General features: G+C 30.6%; 2 protein-coding genes across 2 annotated transcripts in view; both read left to right on the plus strand.

The window, feature by feature from the left end:
- The window catches only part of LOC133577199 (FRAS1-related extracellular matrix protein 2-like), a 129146-nt gene extending 124915 nt beyond the window's left edge, over nucleotides 1–4231 (plus strand). Inside the window, exon 24 of the mRNA XM_061930832.1 lies at nucleotides 3351–4231. Coding sequence (XP_061786816.1) covers nucleotides 3351–3857 — 507 coding nt within the window. The 3' untranslated portion in view covers nucleotides 3858–4231. The remainder of the gene's footprint in view (nucleotides 1–3350) is intronic.
- Nucleotides 4232–8580: 4349 nt separating this feature from the next.
- Nucleotides 8581–23800, plus strand: part of trim47 (tripartite motif containing 47) — a 41400-nt gene continuing 26180 nt past the window's right edge. The window contains exons 1-3 of the mRNA XM_061931342.1: nucleotides 8581–8911; nucleotides 11169–11362; nucleotides 12984–13029. Of these exons, the coding sequence (XP_061787326.1) occupies nucleotides 8735–8911; nucleotides 11169–11362; nucleotides 12984–13029 (417 nt within the window). The 5' untranslated portion in view covers nucleotides 8581–8734. The remainder of the gene's footprint in view (nucleotides 8912–11168; nucleotides 11363–12983; nucleotides 13030–23800) is intronic.

Raw genomic sequence — 23800 nt, forward strand, 5'->3', positions numbered from 1 at the left:
CCTTTAGTGTGATTTTTTTTTTTTTTTTACTTGTCATCGCTGAAAAAAAATAATGAATCAAAATCAATTTTGTTATGAATTATTGACATATTCATATTTGTTTTTTTATGGCAAAATATGCAATATTTTCCCATTAAAAAACAAAGTTTTCTTTGCCAAAAAGCCCCCAAAAAAGAGAAAAACATATAACAAAAAGAGAAAAAAAATAAAAACTTAAATTGAAATATTTTTTGGTGAAAATATTGCATATTGTTGTGTGTTTGCCATAAAAAAAAAACAAAGTTTTCTGACAAAAAGGGCATAAAACAAACGTGAAAAATAATAATACATTTTTTATTTTTTTATTTTACAGATCCGAAATTGATCTCAAGATGTAAGAGTTGAAATTATTTGTTATTTTAACACTTTTATGAGTGGGGGCCGTTTTTGGTTATTAAGAATTTTAGTTTTTTCAACTGTTATTGCTCAAAAAATAATAATGAATCAAAATCAATGTTGTTATGAATTATTGACATATTTAAGGCTCCAATTACTTCACATCAAATATTCCACTTTTATGGGGAAAATATTGCATATTTTGTGTTTTCCATTTAAATAAAACCGTTTTTTAGGTTTTTTTTTAAAAAGGGCAAAAGATTAAAAAACATTAAAAAAAACAATAAAATCTTATAATCAACGGATAGATCTGAAGTTGACCTTGAGATTTAAGCATTGAAAGGAAAATGAATGTATATTTTTAATAATTTTATGAGTGGGGTCCATTTGGGTCCCTGAGACCTTCAGTGTGATTTTTTTTTTTTTTTAATTGTCATCGCTGAAAAAATAATAATGCATCAATGTTGTTATGAATTATTGACATATTTAAGGCTCCAATTACTTCATATCGAATATTCCCCTTTTATGGGGAAAATATTACATATTTTGTGTTTTCGATTTAAAAAAAACATTTTCATTTTTTTTTAAAAGGGCAAAACATAAGAAAACCCTAACCCTAAAAACGATAGAATCTTATAATCAACAGATTGATCTAAAGTTGATCTTGAGATTTAAGCATTGAAAGGAAAATTAATATATATTTTTAACACTTTTATGAGTGGGGTCCATTTGGGTCCCTGAGACCTATAGTGTGATTTTTTTTTTTTTTGTCATCGCTGAAAAAATAATAATGAATTATTGAATCAATGTTGTTATGAATTATTGACATATTTAAGGCTACAATTACTTTATATCGAATATTCCCCTTCTATGGGGAAAATATTGCATATTTTGTGTTTTCCATTTAAATAAAACTTCTTCTTTTTTTTTTTAAAGTGCAAAACATAAGAAAACATTTAAAAAAAAACAATAAAATCTTATAATCAACAGATAGTTCTGAAGTTGACCTTGAGATTTTAGCATTGAAAGGAAAATTAATATATATTTTAACACTTTTATGAGTGGGGTCCGTTTGGGTCCCCGAGACCTTTAGTGTGATTTTTTTGTTTGTTTTTAATTGTCATCGCTGAAAAAAAAATAATGAATCAAAATCAATGTTATTATGAATTATTGACATATTTAAGGCTACAATTACTTTATATTGAATATTCCACTTTTATGGGGAAAATATTGCATATTTTGTGTTTTTCCATTTAAATAAAATAAAATAAAATAAATTAAAAAAAATAAAAAATAAATTAAATTTTCTTTTAAAAGGGCAAAACATCCATCCATCCATCCATCCATCCATTTTCTACCGCTTATTCCGTTCGGGGTTGCGGGGGGCGCTGGAGCCTATCTAAATTTTTTAAAACAATTTAAAACAATTTTTAATATTTTTTATTTTTTTAAACAATTTTAACAATTAACTTTTTTTTTTAGGGTTAGGGTTAAGATTAGGGTTAGGGTAAAAAATGTTTAAAAAAAAGTTTTAAAAAAGTTTTAAAAAAGTTTTTAAAAAAGTTTTAAAAAAAGTTTAAAAAAAGCTTAAAAGTTTTTAAAAAAGTTTTTAAAAAGTTTAAAAAAAAGTTTTAAAAAGTTTTAAAAAAGTTTAAAAAGTTTAACATTTTTAAAAATATATATATATTTTTTTAAATATTTAAAATTTTTTTTAAAAATTTACATTTTTTTAAAAAAATTCAAATTTTTAAAAAAATATATTAAATTTTTTTTTTAAATTTAAAAAATTAAGTTGTTTTTTTTTTATTTAAAAATGTTTCAAACATTTAAAAAAAAAAAAAAATTTTTTACAAAAATAAAAAAATAAAAAAATAAATTTAAATTAAAAAATTTTAAAAATTTTACAAAAATTAAAAAAAAAAAAAAAAAAATTTAAAAAAAAAAAAATAATTTTTTTTTTTTTTAATTAAATTTTTTTTTAAAAATTTTAAAAAATTTAAAAAAATTTAAAATAATTTAAAATAATTTAAAAAATTTTTTAAAGAATTTACAAAAAAAATTTTTTTAACAAATTAAAAGAAATTAAAAAAAAAAAATTTTTAAATTAAAGAAAATTTAAAAAAAATTTAAATGATTTTTAAAATTTAAAAAAAATGTTTTAAGTTAAAACATGATTTTCAAGGTAAAAAATGATTTTCAAGGTAAAAAAAAATGTTCAAGGTAAAAGCTTTTTTCAAGGTTAAAAATGATTTTCAAGGTAAACAAATGATTTTCAAGGTAAAAAAAAATGTTCAAGGTAAAAAAAAATTTTCTAAAATTTTTTTTTTAATTTTACAAAAATTTAAAAAACATTTTTAAAACTTTAAAAAAAATTAGAATTAAAAAAAAATGTTTTAAGTTAAAAATGATTTTCAAAGTAAACAAATGATTTTCAAGGTAAAAAAAAATTTTCAAGGTAACATTTTTTTTTCAAGGTAAAAAATGATTTTCAAGGTAAAAAAAATTTTTCAAGGTAAAATTTTTTTTTCAAGGTTGAAAATGATTTTCAAGGTAAACAAATGATTTTCAAGGTAAAAAAATTTTTTCAAGGTAACATTTTTTTTCAAGGTTGAAAATGATTTTCAAGGTAAAATTTTTTTTTCAAGGTTGAAAATGATTTTCAAGGTTAAAAAAATTTTTCAAGGTAAAGATTTTTTTTCAAGGTTGAAAATGATTTTCAAGGTAAAAAATTTTTTTCAAGCTTGAAAATGATTTTCAAGGTTAAAAAAAAATTTCAAGGTAAACATTTTTTTTCAAGGTAAAATTTTTTTTAAAGGTAAAAAATTATTTTCAAGGTAAAAAAAAAATTTCAAGGTAAATTTTTTTTTTCAAGGTTAAAAAGGATTTTCAAGGTAAACAAATGATTTTCAAGGTAAAACAAATGTGCCACTTTAAGAGCATCTGAACCTGAAAGTCATTCCTGGTGTTTTCTCCAGGTGGCGTCGGGTCGTGAGTGGTACATTCACACCATCTACACCGTCCGCTCCAAGGAAAACGCCAACCGAGGGATCGGGAAGCGCAGCCTGGAACGTCAGTCCTTCACGTCCGCGGGCGGAGGCGGCGGCGATCGGTCCAGGAGGTCAGTCGGCGAGCAGGTCCCGGAGGTCGCCACGGACATCGGCGGCGACAACAACCGCGGCACCAACATCATGCACGTGGCGCTGGACCGCAGCGAGCGACGGAAGGGAGGCGGAGACGAGGTGCCGGCGCGCGGGGCGGAGCTGAGCGGCGACGAGGGCGACGAGGGCGCGGTGACGGTGGCGGGCGCGCTGGTGGGCGTGTTGCTGGCGGCGCTGGTGGGCGCCGCGCTGACGCTGGCGCTCCGCTCCAGGCAGAAGGACAGGTGGCGAGAGGGCGGGCGGGAGGCGGTCAAAGGCTCCATCAGCGCCGAGCCCATGCTGGTGGTCCGCATGCACGACTGCCGCGAGAGCTCCGAGGTCTAAGCCGGCAAAAACACATTTTATACCACTTTTTATGACCTCTCTTTCACTGCCACTGCGATGGCGACTGGTCGCGTCCGACTTGTGACTTCCGGTGCCTGAAGACGCCATCACGTCCCCTCCGGGACCTCGTCACGGGATTTCACCTCACCTTTTTTTTTGTTGACTTCTTTTCTCTCCTTTAGGATGAAATGTAGAACAAATATCCCTCACGTGTGTACTCAGAAGTGCCGTAAGGACTCGCACTGGCCACTTCATTAGGTACACCAATGCAGAAAATATCTTCACTTTTCATTTGGACTTTGTTTGTCATATTTTGATGAGTCTAAATCAGGAGTCCCCAAACTACGGCCCGCCAGCGTCCAAAATATCCGGCACGCGGGAGTAAAGAAAAAAAATTTTTTTTTATTTTTTTTATTGATTGGTGAATTAATTGGATTGATGGCTGGAAAGGACATATTAAAAAATGAAAAAAATAAAAGTTTAAAAATTAAATTAAAATGTATTCTTTTCTTTTTTTTAAATCTGTCCTTTCTATTTTTTTATTTTTTTTATTTTTTTTTTGCATTGATGGATGGGCTAAAAAGGACATATTTACAACAACAAAAAAATTCAAATTAAATTCAAATTTAAAAAAAAACATTTTTAATCCGTCCTTTCAAGCCCATCCATCAATCCATTTAAAAAAAAAAAAAAAAAAAAAATTAAAAAATTGAACGGATAGATTAAAAAAAAATAATATATATATATATATATATATATATATATATATATATATATATATATATATATATATATATATGTATATATATATATTTTTTTTAATTCAAACAAAACAATTTAATTAAAATGTTTTTTTTTTGTTTTTTTTAATATGTCCTTTCCTATTTTTTATTTTTTTTGATTGATGGATGGGCTAAAAAGGACATATTTACAAAAAAAAACAATTACATTTAAAAAAAAAAAATTTAATCCGTCCTTTAGAGCCCATCCATCAATCCACTAAAAAAATAAAAAAATAGAAAGGACGGATTGAAATTTTTTTTTTAAATTGTTTAATTGAATTTTCTTTTTCTTTTTTTTAACATGTCTTTTCAAATTTTTTTCAAATTTTTTTTATGGATTGATGGATGGGCTAGGAAGGACATATTTATTTATTTATATATATATATATATATATATATATATATATATATATATATATATATATATATATATATATATATATATTTCACTTGTGTGCGATATCATGTGCGATACGAGCAGTCATGTTCACTTGTGTGCGAAATCATGTGCGATATGAGCTGTCGTGTTCACTTGTGTGCAATATCATGTGCAATACGAGCAGCCGTGTTCACTTGTGTGCGATATCAGGTGCGATATGAGCAGTTGTGTTCACTTGTGTGCGATACGAGCAGTCGTGTTCACTTGTGTGTGATATCATGTGCGATACGAGCAGTCGTGTTCACTTGTGTGCGATATCATGTGCGATACGAGCAGTCGTGTTCACTTGTGTGCGATACGAGCAATCGTGTTCACTCGTGTGCGATATGTGCGATACGAGCAGTCGTGTTCACTTGTGTGCGATATCGTGTGCGATACGAGCAGTCATGTTCACTTGTGTGCGAAATCATGTGCGATACAAGCAGCCGTGTTCACTCGTGTGCGATGTCATGTGCGATACAAGCAGTTGTGTACTATAACATGTGCGATACGAGCAGCCGTGTTCACTCGTGTGCGATATCATGTGCGATACAAGCAGCCGTGTTCACTCGTGTGCGATGTCATGTGCGATACAAGCAGTTGTGTACTATAACATGTGCGATACGAGCAGCCGTGTTCACTCGTGTGCGATGTCATGTGCGATACAAGCAGTTGTGTACTATAACATGTGCGATACGAGCAGCCGTGTTCACTCGTGTGCGATATCATGTGCGATACGAGCAGCCGCGGTCACTTGTGTGCAATATCATGTGCGATACGGGCAGTTGTGTTCACTCGTGTACGATATCATGTGCAATACGAGCAGTCATGTTCACTTGTGTGCGATGTCATGTGCTATACGAGCAGTCGTGTTCATTTGTGTGCGATATCATGTGCAATACGAGCAGTCGTGTTCACTTGTGTGCGATACGAGCAATCGTGTTCACTCGTGTGCGATATGTGCGATACGAGCAGTCGTGTTCACTTGTGTGCGATATCCTGTGCGATATCATGTGCGATACGAGCAGTCATGTTCACTTGTGTGCGATACGAGTAATCGTGTTCACTCGTGTGCGATATGTGCGATACGAGCAGTCGTGTTCACTTGTGTGCGATATCCTGTGCGATACGAGCAGTCGTGTTCACTTGTGTGCGAAATCAAGTGCGATACAAGCAGCCGTGTTCACTCGTGTGCGATGTCATTTGCGATACAAGCAGTTGTGTACTATAACATGTGCGATACGAGCAGCCGTGTTCACTCGTGTGCGATATCATGTGCGATACGAGCAGCCGCGGTCACTTGTGTGCAATATCATGTGCGATACGAGCAGTCGTGTTCACTCGTGCACGATATCATGTGCAATACGAGCAGTCGTGTTCACTTGTGTGCGATGTCATGTGCTATACGAGCAGTCGTGTTCACTTGTGTACGATATCACGTGCAATGCGAGCAGTCGTGTTCACTTGTGTGCGATGTCATGTGCTATAGGAGCAGTCGCGTTCATTTGTGTGCGATATTCTGTGCGACACGAGCAGTCGTGTTCACTCGTGTGCGATATAATGTGCGATACGAGCCATCGTGTTCACTTGTGTGCGATATCATGTGCGATACGAGCAGTCGTGTTCACTCGTGTGCGATATGTGCAATACGAGCAGTCGTGTTCACTCGTGTGCGATATAATGTGCGATACGAGCAATCGTGTTCACTTGTGTGCGATATCATGTGCGATACGAGCAGTCTGCGATGTCATGTGCGATACAAACAGTCGTATTCACTTGTGTGCGATATCATGTGCGATACGGGCGGTCGTGTTTACTTGCGCAAAGCTGACAATTTCTTCTACTTTGTCATTTCCAAAAGGTGACCATGCTAGGCTATAGACTACTAGTAGAGCTTGCAGCTACACAACAGCTAAGCACACTAATCATTGTCACAACATTGCAGTGTAAAACAGCACATGCGTCAATATAAACACGTATCCAATGATTATAGTTGCATGTTACTTGCACATGCAAAGTCTCCAAGGCTTATTAGGAAGTGTCCAGTAACAAATGTGTCCGCATCGTTCAACTTGCTGCATCATGAGCTCGACTTCATGAATTGAGCTGCTACGTATGTGAAATGTAATCGTTTATTAAGCCGTTTTTTGTGGGGGTTTTTTGTGTTTTTTTACAAGACATACTAATTTTGTGTTTTTATTGTGTTCACTTGTTATCTTCAACACACACGCTGTATGTTTGTCACTAGAACATTCCAACGACGCACATAATATTCATATTGTTTACCTGCTGATGACAACACAACCAAACTATGCAATGCAAATGTATGTCACATTGTGTGTACTTATGATTTTTTTAAATTTTATTTGTACATGTATTTGATGAAATGGACGTTGCTAATAATGGATAACATTTATAAATTAATTTTCCAACACAGTATAGAAGAAATATAGAATATGTCTGTTTTTTTAGGTTGTAATAAACATAAAACATTCGGGAGAAATTGTTTTAAAGATCAAATTGTTGTGCTATTGCCATTTAGACTTAGGACATGCTAGTAAAGTTTGGTCATGGATGGTAATTGAATAACAAAAACCTGATTGTTTAATATAATTTTATTTTGAAATAAAAGCAATACCGGAAGTTGTTATTTAAAGACCGCCTGGGAGAAAACAGAGTGTTGTAGTCTGCGTTTGTATATTAAATTATTATGATTCACGATCCACAATACAACCACATTGTCCCGTCCCCCCCGCCCCCGATTTTATTTTGAAATAAAAGCAATACCGGAAGTTGTTGTTTAAAGACCGCTGACTGACTTCTGGGAGAAAACAGAGTGTTGTTGTAGTCTGCGTTTGTATATTAAATTATTATGATTCACGATCCACAATACAGCCACATTGTTCCCCCCCCGCCCCGATTTTATTTTGAAATAAAAGCAATACCGGAAGTTGTTGTTTAAAGACCGCTGACTTACTTCTGGGAGAAAACAGAGTGTTGTTGTTGCGTTTGTATATTAAATTATTATGATTCACGATCCACAATACAACCACATTGTCCCCCCCCCCCCCCCCGATTTTATTTTGAAATAAAAGCAATACCGGAAGTTGTTATTTAAAGACCGCTGACTGACTTCTGGGAGAAAACAGAGTGTTGTTGTTGCGTTTGTATATTAAATTATTATGATTCACGATCCACAATACAACCACATTGTTTCCCCCCCCCCCGACAGGTCAGTCATGTTTTGGCTTTTGGTAGCAACTTCCGGTTCCGCTGTTTCATTTTCGTTGACGATTTTTTTTTTGTTATTGTTTGAAACATAAAATTGTTTTAGATCTAGTAACTGCTTTTCAACGCTGTATTATTCACCCTTTGGCGTTTAAAATAACAATGGCCAAAATGATCATTTTATTCACTTCAAAGAAGGCATTTCCTCCATTAAACACGGTCGTTCTGGACTTTGCCGCAATGTGTCGCCATCTAGCGGACAGAGCTGTAACCTACAACAACGCTGCCTCTTTGGTCACGCCCACCCAGGAAAGAAGGGCGGAACGTGATTGGCTGCCAAGGTTCCTGATGACGCGTTACCACAACCAGGTCGTTTCCGGTGTTTTCATCCCAGCTCGCAAGCACGAAGAAGCCTCGCCGCGGTTGTCGTGTCGCCTTGTAAAGCAAACATGGCCGCAGCGTCCGGGGACGCCCTGAGGAAGGAGCTCACCTGCGTCATTTGCTTGGACTACTTCAAGGACGCCGTCATCCTCAAGTGCGGCCACAATTTCTGCCACTTTTGCATCTCCATGCACTGGGACGAAAATGGCGGCGACTATGGCTACCAGTGCCCGCAGTGTAGGACGGTAATGTCGCCCAATTGTCCTGGCGGTAACACCCGCCATCTTGTTTGTTGCCGTGAGAGTGGACACGGAGTTTGTTTGGGCGAGCCAGCTGTTCGCTAACGTTAGCATCTTCATAGCTTTAACGTTTTGGTCGTGACGTCACGTTCTAACTCCCGCCCTTTGAACCCCCCCAGTCCCCCTCCCCGCGATATCACGTGCGATACGACCAGTCGTGTGTGTGTGATATCATGTGTGATACAAGCAGTCGTGTTCACTTGTGTGCGATATCATGTGCGATACAATCGGTCATGTTCACTTGTGTGCAATATGAGCAGTCGTGTTCATTTGTGTGCGATATCATGTGCGATACGAGCAGCCGTGTTCACGTGTGTGCAATTCGAGCAGTCGTGTTGACTTGTGTGCAATATGAGCAGTCGTGTTGACTTGTGTGCAATATGAGCAGTCGTGCTCACTTGTGTGCGATAGCATGTGCGATACGAGCAATCGTGTTCACTTGTGTGCAATATGAGCAGTCGTGTTCACTTGTGTGCAATAGCATGTGCGATACGAGCAGTTGTGTTCACTTGTGTGCGACACAAGCAGTCGTGTTCACTTGTGTGCGATACGAGCAGTCGTGTTCACTTGTGTGTGATATCATGTGTGATACGAGCAGTTGTGTTCACTTGTGTGCGATACGCGCAGTCGTGTTCACTTGTGTGCAATTGCATGTGCGATACGAGCAGTTGTGTTCACTTGTGTGCGACACAAGCAGTCGTGTTCACTTGTGTGCGATACGAGCAGTCGTGTTCACTTGTGTGTGATGTCATGTGTGACACGAGCAGTTGTGTTCACTTGTGTGCGATATAAGCAGTCATGGTCACTTGTATGTGATACGAGCAGTCGTGTTCACTTGTGTGCGATATAATGCGCGATACGAGCAGTCGTGTTCACTTGCGTGCGATACGAGCAGTCGTGTTCACTTGTGTGCGATACAAGCAGTTGTGTTCACTTGTGTGCGATATCATGTGCGATACGAGCAGTCGTGTTGACTTGTGGGCGATACGAGCAGTCGTGTTCACTTGTGTGCGATATCATGTGCGATATGAGCAGTCCTGTTCACTTGTGTGTGATATCATGTGTGATACGAGCAGTTGTGTTCACTTGTGTGCGATATAAGCAGTCGTGGTCACTTGTATGTGATACGAGCAGTTGTGTTCATTTGTGTGCGATATAATGCGCGATACGAGCAGTCGTGTTCACTTGTGTGCGATACGAGCAGTCGTGTTCACTTGTGTGCGATACAAGCAGTTGTGTTCACTTGTGTGCGATATTATGTGCGATACGAGCAGTCGTGTTGACTTGTGGGCGATACGAGCAGTCGTGTTCACTTGTGTGCGATATCATGTGCGATATGAGCAGTCGTGTTGACTTGTGTGCGATACGAGCAGTCGTGTTCACTTGTGTGCGATACGAGCACTCGTGTTCACTTATGTGCGATACGAGCAGTCGTCTTCACTTGTGTGCGATATCATGTGCGATACGAGCAGTCGTGTTCACTTGTGTGCCATACGGGCAGTCGTATTCACGTGTGTGCGATACGAGCACTCGTGCTCACTTGTGTGCGATACGAGCAGTCTTCACTTGCATGTGACACGAGCAGCCGTGTTGACTTGTGTGCGACACGAGCAGTCGCGTTCACTTGTGTGCGATATCATGTGCGATACGAGCGCTCGTGTTTACTTGTGCAAAGCCGCACAGCCAGTTAACACCTAAAAGCGCACAATTTCTTCTACTTTGCCAAAGTCATTTCCAAAAGGTGAGCATGCTAGGCTATAGACTACTGGTAGAGCTTGCAGCTACACAACAGCTAAGCACACTAATCATTGTCACAACATTGCAGTGTAAAACAGCACATGCGTCAATATAAACACGTATCCAATGATTATAGTTGCATGTTACTTGCACATGCAACGTCTCCAAGGCTTATTAGGAAGTGGCCAGTAACAAACGTGTCCGCATCGTTCAACTTGCTGCATCGTGAGCTCAACTTCATGAATTGAGCTGAAATGTAATCATTTATTAAGCCGAAGTTAGTGTTTTTTGTTTATTTTTATTTTTTTACAAGATATACTACTTTGTGTTTTTATTGTGTTGTGTGATAGTGTCAATGTTTCACTTGTTATCTTCAACTTCCATTTCCGGTGTTTCGTTTCTGTTCAAATAATAATGGCCAAAATGACCTTTGAACTCCCCCCCCCGGCCCCTCCCCCACACACAGGTGTTCAACAAGAGGACCTTCACCAAGAACTACCTGGTGCAGAACCTGGTGGAGTGTCTGGACTCGGGCCAGTCTCCCGCCAAGCCGCAGAAGGCGGACGCCAAGTGCGACCAACACGGCAAGGAACTCAAACTCTACTGCCAGACCGACAGGAGCCTCATCTGTGTGGTCTGCAGGGAGTCCAGGTCTCACAGGTACACAAACGCCCTGTAGTGGGCCGTGCGTTTCCCACCTAGGCCTCTCAAAACACCATCAATGATGTCACCACATGACCATTGCTGGAGAAATACTGTACGGTAACACATGTACGCACTACTGTGCATTGAAACACATCAACAGTGTACAAAACAGGTTATTTTCTGGCGCATTTAAAAATAAAAATAAACCACATCAGCAATTAAAACATATCTTATGTGGTGAAGTGTGAAATGAATTATATTTATATAGCGCTTTTCTCTAGTGACTCAAAGCGCTTTTACATAGTGAAACACATCAACAGTGTACAAAACAGGTTATTTTCTGGCGCATTTAAAAATAAAAAAAACCACATCAGCAATTAAAACATCTTATGTGGTGAAGTGTGAAGTGAATTCAATATGTGAATAATGCTGTTTAATAGACTGTATTTATATTATTCACATGTGAATAATGCTGTATAATAGACTGTATTTATATTATTCACATGTGAATAATGCTGTATAATAGACTGTATTTATGTTATTCACATGTGAATAATGCTGTATAATAGACTGTATTTATATTATTCACATGTGAATAATGCTGTATAATAGACTGTATTTATGTTATTCACATGTGAATAATGCTGTATAATAGACTGTATTTATATTATTCACATGTGAATAATGCTGTATAATAGACTGTATTTATGTTATTCACATGTGAATAATGCTGTATAATAGACTGTATTTATATTATTCACATGTGAATAATGCTGTATAATAGACTGTATTTATGTTATTCACATGTGAATAATGCTGTATAATAGACTGTATTTATATTATTCACATGTGAATAATGCTGTATAATAGACTGTATTTATGTTATTCACATGTGAATAATGCTGTATAATAGACTGTATTTATGTTATTCACATGTGAATAATGCTGTATAATAGACTGTATTTATATTATTCACATGTGAATAATGCTGTATAATAGACTGTATTTATATTATTCACATGTGAATAATGCTGTATAATAGACTGTATTTATGTTATTCACATGTGAATAATGCTGTATAATAGACTGTATTTATATTATTCACATGTGAATAATGCTGTATAATAGACTGTGTTTATATTATTCACATGTGAATAATGCTGTATAATAGACTGTATTTATATTATTCACATGTGAATAATTCTGTATAATAGACTGTATTTATATTATTCACATGTGAATAATGCTGTATAATAGACTGTATTTATGTTATTCACATGTGAATAATGCTGTATATTAGACTGTATTTATGTTATTCACACGTGAATAATGCGGTATAATAGACTGTATTGATATTATTCACATGTGAATAATGCTGTTTAATAGACTGTATTTATATTATTGACATGTGAATAATGCTGTATACCGTAATAGACTGTATTTATATTATTCACATGTGAATAATGCTGTATAATAGACTGTATTTATATTATTCACATGTGAATAATGCTGTATAATGGCGTGTGTTGTGCTGATACTGACTAAAAACAAGGATCTGTCTTTGAATAAATACGCGTCATGGCCGCTCGTGCATGTAAACAAAAGATGTTTAGACTGCTTTTGTTTTGTTTTCCAGACATCACGAAGTCTCCTCAGTTTCAGAAGTGGTCGGCGACATGAAGGTAAGATTCAATCCATCAGTCAAAGATTGTTTTAATAGTCCGTGGGGCCTAGAAGGGCTGCACAACCCACAGTTATTGCAAAAAATTCATGATAATGTGAGAGTCCGGACCCTCTGGGGACGAGCAGAGGGTGGTAGGAGGTCTCCATCCAGGTCATGGAGGAGGGGTCCCACTGGGTCGTGACTTACAACAGCTAGCATCTCCTCCAGACTGTTATCTGGTAGGGATTGTCTACCGGTCACCTCTCCTTGCAGGAGAGAAGCGGCAGGTCAACTGGTCTAAAACAGTCTTATTTGAAAGCTAGAGTACGTAGATGAGTTTTAATGTGATGGTAGATCATTCCAGAGTACTCAATAGAAAAGGTTCTACAGCCTGCAGACTTTCTTGGAACGTAGGTTTCCGGACGGAACGTAAGGTACGTTAAGTTCCATGTGGTCCGTTCTAAGATATCTTGTAGGCCTCCTCCGTCTTTGGCCCTTGAGCCTGAGCAAAAACAAACGTTTGACTTTTCCTTGACAAAGCAAGTCCACTTTATACGTTTATACTGAATTTTTACACACCACATTTTTTATATACTGAATTTTTTTATACTGAATATTTACATAGTGAATTTTTTTTACATTTGATTTTATTGCATTGAATTTTTTGCACTGAATATGTATACACTGAATTTTTTGCACTGAATATGTATACACTGAATTTTTTACACTGAATATGTATACACCAAATTTTTTATATACTGAATTTTTTTGCACTGAATATTTTATACACCTAATTTTTTTACACTGGATTATTTTACACTGAATAATTATACAGTGAATTTTTTTGTATTAAATTTTTTGCACTGAATTTTTATACACTGAATTTTCTTACACTGAATATTTTATACACCAATTTTTTTTACACTGAATATTTATACAATGAATTTTTTTTACATTAAATTTTTATGCATTACATTTTTTGCACTGAATTTTCTTACACTGAATATTCATACACTGAACTTTTTTTCAGTACTGAATTTTCTTACACTGAATATTTTATACACATAATTTTTTTTACACATTTTTTTACACTATATATTACATTGCGAATTTTTTAACATTTAATTTTATTGCATTTAATTTTTTGCACTGAATTTTTATACACTGAATATTCATACACTGAACCTTTTTTCAGTACTGAATTTTCTTACACTGAATATTTTAAACACTGAATTTTTTTTTACACTGAATATTTTACAGTGAATTCTTTTTACATTTTATTGTATGCATTGACATTTTTGCACTGAATTTTTATCCAATTAACTTTTTTATACTGAATTTTCTTACAGATTTTCTTTTATACTGAATTTTTTTACACTGAATTATTTTACACTGAATATTTATACAATTATTTTTTTTACATTTAATTTTTATGCATTTAATTTTTTGCACTGAATTTTTATACACTGAACTTTTTTATACTGAATTTTCCTACACTGAATATTTTATACGCTGAATTTTCTTACACTGAATATTTTATACACCGAATTTTTATACACCAAATTTTTTTTACACTGAATTATTTTACACTGAATATTTATACAAATACTTTTTTTTACATTTAATTTTTATGCATTGAATTTTTTTACACTGAATTTTTATACACTGAACTTTTTTATACTGAATTTTCTTACACTGAATATTTTGTACACAGAATTTTTTTACATTTTATTTTATGCATTGAAATTTTTGCACTGAATTTTTATACAATTAACTTTTTTATACTGGATTTTCCTAAACTGATTTTTTTTAATACTGAATTTTTTTACACTGATTTTTTTTTATACTGAATTTTCTTACACTGAATATTTTGTACACCAATTTTTTTACACTGAATATTTTACAGTGAATTTTTTTTACATTTAATTTTATGCATTAAATTTTTTTGCACTGAATTTTTATGCATTGAATTTTTTCAATGAAATTGTCTGCATAATTTGATGTAAAATAATTAAGTTCACAAAATTCAAACGCAGAAACTTTAGTTACATAAATTCAGTGTCAAAAAAGCTTTCTTCATAAAGACACAAATCAACATCCATAATAAGCCCTGGCTTTTTTTCCCCACGCTATGGACCCTGCGGCTTATAAACAGTGCGGCTAATTAATGGACTTTTCTTTGCTGTCGCAATATAAAACACTGATATCATGATACGGTTTAAAAGAAATAAAAATAAAAGTATTTACATTTAATTTTTCTTATAAAAATATCAATAACTATCGACATGCATCGCTATAAAACACAGATATCGTGATACAGCCTTAAAAAAAGGTTACATTTGAAATAAAAATGTTTCAATTGTTATAAAAAATATCAACTATCAACATGGATCGATATAAAATACTGCTTTCGTGATACAGTTTTTAAAAAGTGTTAAAATTGAACTAAATATATGTACATTTAATATATTTTCCGTATACAAAAATATCAATAACTAACGACATGGATCGATTTTAAACACTGATATCGCGATACAGTGAAAAAAATAAAAATAAAAATATATATATATATTTACATTTTATATATTTATCAATAACTATCGATATAAAACACTGATATTATGTATTTACATTTAATTTTTTAATTTAAAAATTTACATTTGAAATAAGAATATTTACATTTAATATATTTTTCGTTTAAAAAATAACTATCGACATGGATCGATATAAAACACTGATATTGTGATACAGCCTTAAAAAAAGGTTCCATTTGAAATAAAAATATTTTTCCATTTTTATAAAAAAATATCAACTATCGACATGGATCGATATAAAATCAATCAATCAATGTTAATTTATACAGCCCTAAATCACAAGTGTCTCAAACACTGATATCGTGATACAGTTTAAAAAGAAAAAAAATTCACATTTTATATTTTTCTTACAAAAATATCAATAACTATCGATATAAAACACTGATATCATCATCCGGTTTTAAAAAAAAAATAAAAGTATTTACATTTAATATATTTTTCTTATGAAAATATCAATAACTATCGATATAAAACACTGATATCGTGATACAGTTTTAAAAGAAGGTTACATTTTAAATAAAAATATTTACATTTTATTTTTCATATAAAAAGCAACAACTATCGACATGGATCGATATAAAACACTGATATTGTGATACAGTTTAAATAAATAATTATAAAAATATTCACATTTGATATATTTTTCTTACAAAAATATCAGTAACTATCGATATAAAACACTGATATCATGATACGGTTTAAAAAAAATAAAAGTATTTACTTTTTAATATATTTTTCTTATAAAAATATCAATAACTATCGACATGCATCGCTATAAAACACTGATATCGTGATACAGTTTAAAAAAAAAAAAAAAATTCACATTTTATATTTTTCTTACAAAAATATCAATAACTATCGTTATAAAACACTGATATCAGGATACGGTTGAATAAAAATAAAAGTATTTACATTTAATATATTTTTTAAATAATATTAATAACTATCGACATGCATCGCTATAAAACACTGATATCGTGATACAGTTTTGAAAGAAGGTTACATTTGAAATAAAAATATTTACATTTAATGTATTTTTTGTATAAAAAAATAACTATCGACATGGATCGATATAAAACACTGATATCGTGATAAAGCCTTAAAAAATACATTTGAAATAAACTATTTAAATTTTTATAAAAATATCAACTATCGACATTGATCGATATAAAACACTGATATTGTGATACAGTTTAAAAAATATATATATAAAAATATTCACATTTTATATATTTTTCTTACAAAAATATCAATAACTATTGATATAAAACACTGACATCATGATACGTTTAAAAAAAACAAAAACAAATGAAAGTATTTACATTTAATATATTTTTCTTATAAAAATATCAATAACTATCGACATGGATCGATATAAAACACTGATATCGTGATACAGTTTTAAAAGGTTACATTTGAAATAAAAATATTTACATTTAATATATTTTTCATATAAAAAACAACTATCGACATGGATCGATATAATACACTGATATCGTGATACAGTTTAAATAAATAGTTATAAAAATATTCACATTTGATATATTTTTCTTACAAAAATATCAGTGACTATCGATATAAAACACTGATATCATGATACGGTTTAAAAAAAATAAAAATATTTACTTTTTAATATATTTTTCTTATAAAAATATCAACAACTATCAACATGCATCGCTATAAAAGAAGGTTACATTTGAAATAAAAATAGTTACATTTAATATATTTTTCGTATAAAAAATAACTATCGACATTGTCAGGTTCAAAAACTGATGACATCTATTAATCAGACAAGAAGCAAGGAATCATGCAGAGACAAAGTTCATGAGGAGCCACATGTTTTGGGCTGTACTCTAGTTACAGATCCAAACTACGTTGTAAAAATCAAGCCTATTTATTAGGAAATGGTCCGATTACATCACTGAAGCTGTCGCTGAGGGAAGGGAGGTCATCTCGACAACTCCAGTTAGACACAATATTATGATCATACAAAGAAGCAAATATGTTGACACTTGGTGCTATCGCCCAGGCTCCACTTTGTCTGCGTCCCCGAACCCAAGGTTCGTTCGGCCTTGGCAACCAGCAGGCCGAGTCTGAACACAACACTGATAAAGAGGGCTGGCAATCAGATACAAAAATACCATTTCAGCACAATTGACAATCATTTATAGCAATGACCCTTAAGCATAAAGTTAGTGTGATAATATATACGTAATTATTCTAACATGGATCGATATAAAACACTGATATCGTGATACAGTTTTAAAAAATTGTTCCATTTGAACTAAAAATATGTACATTTAATATGTTCCATATACAAAATATCAATAACTAACGACATGGATCGATATATAACACTGATATCGCGATACAGTTGTAAAAAAAAGGTTATATTTGAAATAAAAATATTTACATTTTTATAAAAAATATCAACAATCGACATGGATTGATATAAAACACTGATATTGTGATACAGTTTAAAAAAATAAATATATAAATATTGACATTTTATATATTTTTCTTACAAAAATATCAATATCTATCGATATAAAACACAGATATCATGATATGGGTTAAAAAAATAAAAGTATTTACATTTAATATATTTTCTTATAAAAATATCAATAACTGTCGACATGCATCGCTATAAAACACTGATATTGTGATACAGTTTTAAAAGAATGTTACATATGAAATAAGAATATTTACATTTAATATATTTTTCGTATGAAAAATAATTATCGACATGGATCGATATAAAACACTGATATCGTGATACAGCTTTAAAAAGAGGTTACATTTGAAATAAAAATATTTCAATTATAAAAAATATCAACTATCGAAATGGATCGATATAAACACTGATATCAAGATACAGTTTTAAAAAAAAAATTCACATTTTATATATTTTTCTTACAAAAATATCAATAACTATCAATATAAAACACTGATATCATGATACGGTTTAAAAAAAATAAAAATAAAAGTATTTACATTTAATATATTTTTCTTATAAAAATATCAATAACTATCGACATACAAAACACTGATATTGTGATACAGTTTTAAAAGAAGGTTACATTTGAAATAAAAATATTTACATTTTATATATTTTTCGTATAAAAAATAACTATCGACATGGATACAGCTTTAAAAAAGTTACATTTGAAATAAAAATATTTCAATTTATATAAAAATATATCAATTATCGACATGGATCGATATAAAACACAGACATCGTGATACAGTTGTTGTTGTTTTAAATATAAAAATATTTACATTTTATATATTTTTCTTATAAAAATATCAATAACTATCGATATAAAACACTGATATCATGATACGGTTTAAAAAAATAAAAGTATTTTTCTTACTGCGATGAGGTGGCGACTTGTCCAGGGTGTACGCCGCCTTCTGCCCGAATGCATTTGAGATAGGCTCCAGCGACCCCCCGTGACCCCAAGAGGGACAAGCGGTAGAAAATGGATGGATGGATATTTTTCTTATCATAAATATCAATAACTATCGACATGCATCGCTATAAAACACTGATATTGTGATACAGTTTTAAAAGGTTACATTTGAAAGAAAAAAAAGTACATTTAATATATTTTTCGTATAAAAAAAAGAACTATCGACATGGATCGATATAAAACACTGATATCGTAATACAGCCTTAAAAAAGGTTGCATTTGAAATAAAAATATTTAAATTTTTATACAAAATATCAACTATCGACACGGATCGATATAAAACACTGATATCGTGATACAGTTTTAAAAAATTTATCCATTTGAACTAAAATATGTACATTTAATATATTTTCCATATACAAAAATATCAATAACTAACGACATGGATCGCTATAAAACACTGATATCGTGATACAGTTTAAAAAAATAAATATCAAAATATTCACATTATATATATATTTTTCTTACAAAAATATCAATATCTATCGATATAAAACACAGATATCATGATATGGGTTAAAAAAAAAAAGTAATTACATTTAATATATTTTCTTATAAAAATATCAATAACTATCGACATGCATCGCTATAAAACACTGATATTGTGATACAGTTTTAAAAGAATGTTACATTTGAAATAAAAATATTTACATTTAATATATTTTTCGTATGAAAAATAATTATCGACATGGATCGATATAAAACACTGATATCGTGATACAGCTTTAAAAAGAGGTTACATTTGAAATAAAAAATATTTAAATTATAAAAAATATCATCAACATGGATCGCTATAAACACTGATATCAAGATACAGTTTAAAAATATATATATAAAAATATTCAAATTTTATATATTTTTCTTACAAAAATATCAATAACTATCAATACAAAACACTGATATGATACGGTTTAAAAACAAATAAAAATAAAAGTATTTACATTTAATATATTTTTCTTATAAAAATATCAATAACTATCGACATATAAAACACTGATATTGTGATACAGTTTTAAAAGAAGGTTACATTTGAAATAAAAATATTTACATTTAATATATTTTTCGTATAAAAATAACTATCGACATGGATCGATGTAAAACACTGATATCGTAATACAGCCTTAAAAAAGGTTGCATTTGAAATAAAAATATTTAAATTTTTATACAAAATATCAACTATCGACACGGATCGATATAAAACACTGATATCGTGATACAGTTATAAAAAATTGTTACATTTGAACTAAAAATATGTACAAATAATATATTTTCCGTATACAAAAATATCAATAACTAACAACATGCATCACTATAAAACACTGATATTGTGATACAGTTTTAAAAGAATGTTACATATGAAATAAGAATATTTACATTTAATATATTTTTCGTATGAAAAATAATTATCGACATGGATCGATATAAAACACTGATATCGTGATACAGCTTTAAAAAGAGGTTACATTTGAAATAAAAAAAATATTTAAATTATAAAAAATATCAACTATCGACATGGATCGATATAAACACTGATATCAAGATACAGTTTAAAAATATATATATAAAAATATTCACATTTTATATATTTTTCTTTCAAAAATATCATTATAAAACACTGATATCATGATACGATTTAAAAAAAAAAAAAGTATTTACATTTAATAAATATTTCTTATAAAAATATCAATAACTATCGACATACAAAACACTGATATTGTGATACAGCTTTAAAAGAAGGTTACATTTGAAATAAAAATATTTACATTTAATATATTTTTTGTATAAAAAATAACTATCGACATGGATCGATGTAAAACACTGATATCGTGATACAGTTTAAAAAAAAAAAAGGTTATATTTGAAATAAAAATATTTACATTTTTATAAAAAAATATTAACAATCGACATGGATTGATATAAAACACTGATATTGTGATACAGTTTAAAAAAATAAATATAAAAATATTGACATTTTATATATTTTTCTTACAAAAATATCAATATCTATCAATATAAAACACAGATATCATGATATGGGTTAAAAAAATTTTTTTACATGTAATATATTTTCTTATAAAAATATCAATAACTATCGACATGCATCGCTATAAAACACTGATATTGTGATACAGTTTTAAACGAATGTTACATTTGAAATAAAAATATTTACATTTAATATATTTGAATGAAAAATAATTATCAACATGGATCGATATATAAAACACTGATATCATGATACAGCTTTAAAAAGAGGTTACATTTGAAATAAAAAATATTTAAATTATAAAAAATATCAACTATCGACATGGATCGCTATAAACACTGATATCAAGATACAGTTTAAAAAAATATATATAAAAATATTCACATTTTATATATTTTTCTTACAAAAATATCAATAACTATCAATATAAAACACTGATATGATACGGTTTAAAGACAAATAAAAATAAAAGTATTTACATTTAATATATTTTTCTTATAAAAATATCAATAACTATCGACATATAAAACACTGATATTGTGATACAGTTTTAAAAGAAGGTTACATTTGAAATAAAAATATTTACATTTAATATATTTTTCGTATAAAAATAACTATCGACATGGATCGATGTAAAACACTGATATCGTAATACAGCCTTAAAAAAGGTTGCATTTGAAATAAAAATATTTAAATTTTTATACAAAATATCAACTATCGACACGGATCGATATAAAACACTGATATCGTGATACAGTTATAAAAAATTGTTACATTTGAACTAAAAATATGTACAAATATATTTTCCGTATACAAAAATATCAATAACTAACAACATGCATCACTATAAAACACTGATATTGTGATACAGTTTTAAACGAATGTTACATTTGAAATAAAAATATTTACATATAATATATTTTTCGTATGAAAAATAATTATCGACATGGATCGATATAAAACACTGATATCGTGATACAGCTTTAAAAAGAGGTTACATTTGAAATAAAAAATATTTAAATTATAAAAAATATCAACTATCGACATGGATCGATATAAAACACTGATATCGTGATACAGTTTTAAAAAATTGTTTCATTTGAACTAAAAATATGTACATTTAATATATTTTCCATATACAAAAATATCAATAACTAACGACATGGATCGCTATAAAACACTGATATTGTGATACAGTTGTAAAAAAAAAGGTTATATTTGAAATAAAAATATTTACATTTTTATAAAAAACTATCAACAATCGACATGGATTGATATAAAACACTGATATTGTGATACAGTTAAAAAAAAAAAATTGACATTTTATATATTTTTCTTACAAAAATATCAATATTTATCGATATAAAACACAGATATCATGATATGGGTTAAAAAAATAAAAGTATTTACATTTAATATATTTTCTTATAAAAATATCAATAACTGTCGACATGCATCGCTATAAAACACTGATATTGTGATACAGTTTTAAAAGAATGTTACATATGAAATAAGAATATTTACATTTAATATATTTTTCGTATGAAAAATAATTATCGACATGGATCGATATAAAACACTGATATCGTGATACAGCTTTAAAAAGAGGTTACATTTGAAATAAAAAATATTTAAATTATAAAAAATATCAACTATCGACATGGATCGATATAAACACTGATATCAAGATACAGTTTAAAAAAATATATATATAAAAATATTCACATTTTATATATTTTTCTTACAAAAATATCTAACTATCAATATAAAACACTGATATCATGATACGGTTTAAAAAAAAAAAAATAAAAGTATTTACATTTAATATATTTTTCTTATAAGAATATCAATAACTATCGACATATAAAACACTGATATTGTGATACAGTTTTAAAAGAAGGTTACATTTGAAATAAAAATATTTACATTTAATATATTTTTCGTATAATAAATAACTGTCGACATGGATACAGCCTTAAAAAAGTTACATTTGAAATAAAAATATTTCAATTTTTATAAAAAATATCAATTATCGACATGGATCGATATAAAACACAGATATCGTGATACAGTTGTTTTTTTTTAATTTAAAATGATTTACATTTTATATATTTTTCTTGTAAAAATATCAATAACTATCGATATAAAACACTGATATCATGATACGGTTTAAAAAAAATAAAATTAAAAGTATTTACATTTAATATATTTTTCTTACTGCGATGAGGTGGCGACTTGTCCAGGGTGTACCCCGCCTTCTGCCCGAATGCATTTGAGATAGGCTCCCGCGACCCCAAAAGGGACAAGCGGTAGATGGATATTTTTCTTATAATATATATCAATAACTATCGACATGCATCGCTATAAAACACTGATATCGTGATACAGTTTTAAAAGGTTACATTTGAAATAAAAATATTTACATTTAATATATTTTTCGTATAAAAAAAACTATCGACATGGATCGATATAAAACACTGATATCGTGATACAGCCTTAAAAAAAGGTTACATTTGAAACAAAAATATTTAAATTTTTATAAAAAATATCAACTATCAACATGGATCGATATAAAACACTGCTATTGTGATACAGTTTTTAAAAAGTGTTACATTTGAATTAAAAATATGTTCATTTAATATATTTCCGTATAAAAAAATATCAATAACTAACGGCATGGATCGATATAAAACACTGATATCGCGATACAGTTTCCGCTGCGGCTAATATATGGAAAAT

Source organism: Nerophis lumbriciformis, linkage group LG37 (assembly GCF_033978685.3).
Source record: "Nerophis lumbriciformis linkage group LG37, RoL_Nlum_v2.1, whole genome shotgun sequence".
Lineage (NCBI taxonomy): Eukaryota > Metazoa > Chordata > Actinopteri > Syngnathiformes > Syngnathidae > Nerophis > Nerophis lumbriciformis.